Below are 7,500 nucleotides of genomic sequence, written 5' to 3'. Positions count from 1 at the left end.
TACATGTATTTTTAATATTAACAGGGTTCGCACGCACCTTGAAAGTCCTTGAATTTGAAAATAAAAATTCAAGGCCTTAAAAGTCCCTGAGAATTGCAGTCAGTGCTGGAAAGTCCTTGAAACTTGTAGCTAATTTCATCCATCCTAGATTCTAGAGTGCCTAATATGAAAATATATGCTACTGGCAGAACAGTAGCGACACATAATAGTAAAAAAAACAAAAACGATCATTACAACTCTCCGAACGTCCATCAAGCGCCGAGTACATTTTCCTGTTCTTTGTTATATTCATTGCTCTGATTGGTTCAATGTCTGTAATTCTAAGAGCCAATGAAATGTTTTGTAGTCTTCGCTCTTTCCGCAAAAAACCATGTGCCTCGAGTGCTTCCTGTTGTTTGCGTGGGTGTTGTTTGTTTGGCTATTGTTTCACGAATAAAGATTTACAACAATGGGAGAGTGTGTTTTCAGCGACTTGTGGCTTCAGAAACTACTGTACAAAGAGTGGCTACGCGAAGTCAAGGGTGACAAACACAAGGCACGATGCATTGTGTGCGTGAAGGATGTTGACATTTCGAGCATGGGAGAGTCGGCGCACACTAGCTATATGAACAGCTGCTTATCGCTTGATTTTTCAGTGCGTGGAGTCCTTGAAAAATGTGTCCTTGAAAGTACTTGAAAAGTCGTTGAATTTTTAGTTGAAAAAAGCGTACAAACCCTTTATTAATCAATTGAAAGTCAAATTTCTTGTAATACTTCAATCCATTAGAGTGTTATGTGATAGTCTTTGCAACCACTTGATCAATATTTGTTTTTGTTATTCAGGTATTGAGAACCTTCCATTTGAACTTCAAAGGAACTTCACCCTGATGAGAGAGCTTGATCAGAGAACACAAGGTTAGTTTGTAGATGCTGTAGAAAAATAGGTTGGCACTGCTAACATGTGGGGAGTAAAATTTCTTACAGTACTTTGCTGCACAGGAACAGCTTGGAATAACTCCCGTTAAAGGTCATGAACCACGCAGATCAAACTAGACAAGAACTCAACTTTACTCCAAAAACGTTAGGGCTGTCAACTTTTACAAAAACAAAAACTGGAAAGCATGGTCCCTGATACCCATAAGGCCTAGCAGACAGCCTTGTCATGACTTCCGGTGTCCGTTACAATACATTATTGTCAATAGACTACATCCCTGTCTTTCTTTAGAAATAATCAATTAGTACAAAACTACGGTGGCTCATTAGGGACACACCTTTCTCCTTTACAATACAATACTTACTTAATTGACCGCTACCCATAGGGGCTTTTCAGGGCCAATGAAACACAACGAAACGACGGAAAAGAAGACCAGCAACTGTTAAGAATCCCAACTGGCTGGGGCCAAACCAGTTGACTATTTACAAGTGCAGCTGGGAAATTGAACCAGGGACTACCAGGATCAAATTCAACGAGTGGTCAGAGCGGGGCTTGAACCCGGGATCTCCGGATCTCAAGGCAAGCGCCCTAACCACTGGGCCACACTGCCTCCTTTAATTCAGCCATATATTACAAAGAGTTACTCATCTTGCAAAACAACATGCACTGCAAACGAAATATATTCTAACTCCTGACATAAAATACAATCCCACTCTGAAAACAAAATAATCCGGCACACTGCACACCAAAAAACCTTTGCACACTGCAAACAAAACATCTTTGCACAATGCAAACAAAGTATCCTTACAAGCTGCAAACAAAGCTAAAAAGTACTGGACGCGCAAGAATGTGCGAAGGACTGGAACTGGCTTCAACAAACATGTTTTTAGAAAGGGATTTGTTGGAGCAAACATATCTTGGGGTTTGGGGACTCCTTGTTCAGGAAGACTTTTGAGAGATAACGTTTTTCATTCTGAGCAAGTACTAGCTGGCATTCTATTTCCTCTTCAAGCATACAACAGCACAAAACTACGGTCTGATAGGTGCTGATTGAGGAAAATAATTATACAGGTAGTGTAACATGGATTGGACTAACAATGGTGGACTGTGGATGGAGTGTAAAGAACAGATTACTTGGTATAAAAGACACACTTATAAAAGACAGACTTTAAAGTTAGGGACTGAACTATCGATGAGTATGAATCCAGGATAGTAGCTTCATATTCATATACTTGAAGTTGAACGGTTTGTATTGTATGACCTATGGACGTATACAAAACATGGACCCCAGGTCCATGGACCACCACTGTGGCCCCGGTCCATGGACCCTCGATGGACTACATCTTTTGTACCCCTGTGGACGAATAGAGCAACATCTGCATTTCTCCACTCGTTAAGTACCATAGTACTCATTAGTTTACGGATGTTGGAAAACGTTGTGCTAGTAATGGAGGCAACTGTGTTTAAAATGCAAGTACATGTAGGCAGGGTATCAGGGCTTCCGGCTTTGCTTAGCTCTTAAAGGGCTCCTATAATGTACTTCTCCTCCTTCACAAAAGGACCTTTCCCTTTAGTGACCCAATGTTGCATGAAGCCAGATTTACTGTAACCTAACATGAAGGGAGATAGACTTTCAATAGAAGAGTGACTTTGAGAGGTTGTGGGTGCCGGATGTCATTTCATTTCACCAAAACACAAACAAGCCAGTTCAGATTGAGTGAGATTCCAGTGGGATAATTCGTTTTAAATACAAAGTCATACTAAGTAAAAGAGAACTGATATGCACCAATACAGTGTTTTCATGTGATGTCGAAGCGGCAATGTTGTATCTCAAAGCAAAGAAACAGTAGCTATGTTGGTGTCCCAAACTAATCCTCAGGGATTGAGCTCTCTCCTTACGGAAACATTTGCTTTTGTATCCATTGAAAAACATGGTAACTGACCACGCCAGTGAAAACCCATCTTTTCCTGAGGTGCTCAGCAGGTTGTACAATGTACAGTGTATATAGCTCTAGCAAGCTTAGAAAAGTTCTTAATGTATCTTCAGTAGTAACTTAATATTCCAGCACTCTGTCTGACTTCACCAACAGTTTTCTGTTTTGGGAATTTGTTCTTTTAACTTCTCAACTGCCCTAGCACAACCTGGATCCTTTCGGTAACCATCACCTGATACAACCCTTCCTAGAAACTGGACTTCATGTTTGAAGAAACTACATTTAGTACGTGGTTTCAACTTCACGCCATGTTCACGCAATCTCTGCAATGCTAATCTTAAATGTTCAACATGTTCTTTAAAACCACTACTGAACACAATGATATCATCCAGGTATGGAATGGCTACTTTGTCCCCCAGTTCACCCAAACACTGTTCCATGAAGGCGCTGGAAGTTTGCCGCTGCATTCATCAATCCAAATGGGATTCTAACCCACTCGTAGAGCCCCCAAGGTATTATGAAGGCTGTGGCTGCTCTGCTCCCTTTACTTATAAACCCCTGGTGGTACGCCTTACATGTACCTTGGTCAAGGACAGTGAACCGAGTATTCCCACCAAGGCTATCCAGAGTTTCTTGAACTCTTAGACTAGTGATTGGATAGCGGACAGCGATGGTCTTGCCATTCAGTTCTCAATAATTAATGCAAAGCCTTAAAGCTCCGTCTTTCTTTCGGACACAGGCAACTGGGGAGGATTATGGGGACTTTAATTCACAGACAAATTTCTGGTTCAGAAGATCCTTGATGTACTGTTTTTACTCCTGGATACAGTGGTCTAGGAAATGATGTGTACATCTTTTGCACTGGTTGGCTATCTTTCAGATTAATCTCCATTTCCAGATAAGGGATACAACTGATGTCTTGCTCACTGGATGAAAATGACTCATACTCTTCCCTCAACATTGTTTCAGCTACAATCCGCCGGTCATGATTTAAGCCATTGAGGTCAACTGCTGGGAGGGTGTTTCCCTTGTTTGTCTTTCTTCACAGGAATATCTGACACCCTTGATTGCTGTGATCCATGCTGCTCAAGATGTTGGTGTTCACACAAGGTTCTACATGTACATCCACTCAATTGAACATCTGCTTCTGTGTGGCCATTAAGCACAATGTTATGATCAGTTCTATTACATACAGCAGTTTGCACCCTAGATGTTTTTCCTGGTTTCATGTGCAACAAAGTCTCGTAAACTTCCAAACTTTCTTGTAAATGTGCCAATTGGTTTGGCTCAAACAACACTGGTGTTTGCTGATGTACAGGTCCAGTATTTGCACAACAACTAACAGCAATAATTTTTGTGCTATTCTTTGGGACCATAACATTTTTCCTTCCAGTTTTTACTTTACAAATAGCACCTGAAGTTGAGCTCTGAATAAAGTTTACCAAGGCATCTTAAGTTTAGTGCTCTCCATTTGTGGGAAACTCTTGTAAATTATTGGCTTGGTATTCTGATCCTGGTTCACAAGCTCTTCAATAACATTGTATCCCAGAATTGGACAGTCTAATGTTTCTGATGTTACAAGGAAAGGTACTTTTTTAATCGGTCCAATGTCAGGCCTTGATGAGTTTCTAGGTAACTTCTAAGTACCATGATACCAGGTGTGATCTCGAGAACAGATAACACCATCAACAATTTCACTCTCAACATAACCTTGAGCTAGCCCTGTTTGAATTTGATGTGCTAGTGAAGAGAAACTGATTTTATCTTCCTTTCCAAGCTCCCCAATTTGACCACTAATCTTAAATTGTTTACGTAAAGCACTAGTAGCCAGCAGTTTTTGAACAGAGTCTTCCTGTGGAGGTTCTACGTCACTTATAACTGGTTTTCCACTCAAGATTACCTTCACCCTTTATGCCCACGGATGGTTGTTCTGTCAATAGTTGTTTTAAATCTCCAAGATACGACACGGTTTCAGTGTCTCCTAAATTTTCCAATCTCTTCCTTAAGTCGCTGGACCACATGTTTCGCTACAGCTAGTCTCGTCTTGCCTTCGATATCAGCTTTAAAGAACTTGACTATTTGCTCAACTGTGGTGTCATTAGTGTTCCTAGACTCTCCATCTGCCTCAACATTTTTGATCCCAGGAATGTGGGAGGCACAGTAAGCCAGATATTTTTCTGTGAACACCAGTCCCAAATTTAGAGATCTTGCTTAAGAAGCTTCTTCCCCTTTCTATTAAGTTTCCAGCTTGTGTTCTCCAGCAGGGCAACACTATCCATGATTTTATGGAGTACTTGGTGAGTTTCTGGCTTCTTGCCCGCCAAATTGGTCAGAGCAGACAAACCCTGTAATAGATGTTCTTGAATGTGCTAGAAGGCTAAATCTACTGCCCTGCTCTGTCTGGGCAGCAAATCCCAGATTTCCTCATTGACCGTTGTCACCAACAAGTATTTGCAGTTCTCGAGCGGTGGATGTTTTTCGACCGTTTTGGTCAACTAGCCCCCCTATGGGCATATTATCAACCAGCTCGGCAATTTTGCCTTCTATGGCTGGTGACTTTCTTTTGTGTGGAGCAAACACCTGGGTTAGGCTGTGTATTAATGTATTCTGCGTCCCTGGGTCTGGGCTTTTCGCAGAACTCACTGGTTCAGGGCTGTTTTTGCTTGTCTCGAGCACTTTGTTTATGGTGGATGCTAAATCGATCGTATTTCCATGCGTACTCCCATTTTCCACTGATATTATGTTGCTCTCCTGGCCATCTGATTGGAAGAGATCTTCCTTTGAGCTCTGAATGGTGTCGGTCTAAAGTTCTTAGCGAGTTGTGCTAGGGAATCTTGAAGACCTTGGAGAACTCCCGCCATGTTCACATTCCATTCATCCCGCTCTATTCCTTCGTTTGAAGTAAGCGCCGAGGTAGGTTTCCCGGTTTGGGCCATGTCGTTAAACCCTATCTATGGAAGATAGCTAAAAAAACAAGAAATTCAGAAAAAATAGACTCTTTTGTCTTCTCCAACACTAAGCCATGGCTAAACTGATACTGCGCGCTAAAAGCACTGATGTTGCACATACACTTGGCAATCTCATGGGATCCCTGGGGAAGTGGTGACAAATATTCTGCATAGTTTTTACATTGAGGGTCGCTTACACAACAGCAAATATTACTGTCGTATTTTAATGAGAGTAATTTGTACTGGCCTAGGTAGGTACTGAAGTACTTGTAAGGTAAACATAAAATTTCAGTGTCATTCAGTGGAGGACCCAGACCAAGGGGTAAGGGGAGGTTTACCGCTCTCCGAAAAAAATCTCTTATTTCACGGTTTTTGGTGTTGTTATTTACAAGAAGTGCAAGACATTTTAAGGGCTTTACTTTACACACAGCGAGTTCAAGCAGGCAAATGATGCTCTCACTGCTCACTTAATCGAGCTCATTTGTCAAGGCAAAATTTCTTCCAGGAAACACTAGCCAACCATGACATCCGGAAATATCGAAATTCTCTATGAAAAGAAGCAGCGAGAAAACATGAGGGAGATGATGGCTCATGATATTCAGATTTACAAATAAAGCCCCGACCTTGAGTACATTACACTTGTAGAAAGGGCCACGAAAAACCACCAAGGGAGGCTCATCAGTAGCAAGAATGAAGCTACAGCTTTAATGTCAGAGATGCCGTCTATCCTTGCTGTTGCGTGTAAAGATCTGAGATAGAGAGATACATGTAGATACTTGGTTTATTGGAGATTCATCAGTACAGTCTACTAATACTAAATTGTGTTAAACATACATTATATATTAAAACATAAAAACATTCATATTTAAAATTACAAATTGAACCTAACTTTTAAAAATACGTATACAAATATAGAACTTTATATGCAGCATTTTCAAATTCGAGAATTGCTGTGTTTCCACATTCACCATCAATTTATTTATATCCATGCTCACCGCAAAGAAATTATGTTAACTGCTCAAGAATAAGGTTCAATCCTCCCTGTCCATGTTTGATTGCTACACGAACAAGGATTGTTTCTCTTGAGATATACATGTGCAAGGTCTTTTATTTGGAAAGTTATAATACATGTACACTTTTAATAAATTTAGGTGGAATTTATGCAAAGGAAGCTTTCAGATAAATGCAGTGCGGCCTATAATTAAGTAATTCTAACCAAAGTACATAAGATGCTTAATATAAAATGATGCTGATTTGTTTCCTCAATTAATTTGATGAATTTTCAGACTTATCAAAAGAAATCAATACAATGTCAGAGGAGTACATGGCTAATGTTCGGAGCATGGACCCTGCAAAAAGAACCTTACACCTCAAGAAGATTGAAAATGCATTTGTAAAGAGCCGAGAATATGGCGACGACAAAGTTCAGCTTGCCATGCAAACATATGAAATGGTCAGTATTTACTACATGTATTAGTAGAGACAGGCATAGCCAGTCAGTTAGTGTGCAGTCTTCTGAGCTGGAGGTCACCAGTTTGATCCTCATCTCATTCCATTGACATCTGTTTTGACTTTACTCTTATCCGTGTAGCTTTACAGTTTGTGGCTTAGAATACCATAAAACAGAGCATTGACAGAGAAAGGGGGGTAAGAGGTGAGCTCCGAGGGCCACAAGTTTATTCGTTTTGTCATCCTTTGCTTTGAG

The 7,500-nt window shown here is 40.6% G+C and overlaps 1 protein-coding gene across 1 annotated transcript in view; it reads left to right on the top strand.

The window, feature by feature from the left end:
• Nucleotides 1–7,500, top strand: part of LOC138052054 (inhibitor of growth protein 4-like) — a 42,319-nt gene that overhangs the window by 6,970 nt on the left and 27,849 nt on the right. The window contains exons 2-3 of the mRNA XM_068898408.1: nucleotides 823–894; nucleotides 7,082–7,248. Coding sequence (XP_068754509.1) covers nucleotides 823–894; nucleotides 7,082–7,248 — 239 coding nt within the window. The remainder of the gene's footprint in view (nucleotides 1–822; nucleotides 895–7,081; nucleotides 7,249–7,500) is intronic.

Source organism: Montipora capricornis, chromosome 6 (assembly GCF_036669925.1).
Source record: "Montipora capricornis isolate CH-2021 chromosome 6, ASM3666992v2, whole genome shotgun sequence".
Classification (NCBI taxonomy): Eukaryota; Metazoa; Cnidaria; class Anthozoa; order Scleractinia; family Acroporidae; genus Montipora; species Montipora capricornis.
This window is presented reverse-complemented; position numbering and strand designations above follow the sequence as displayed.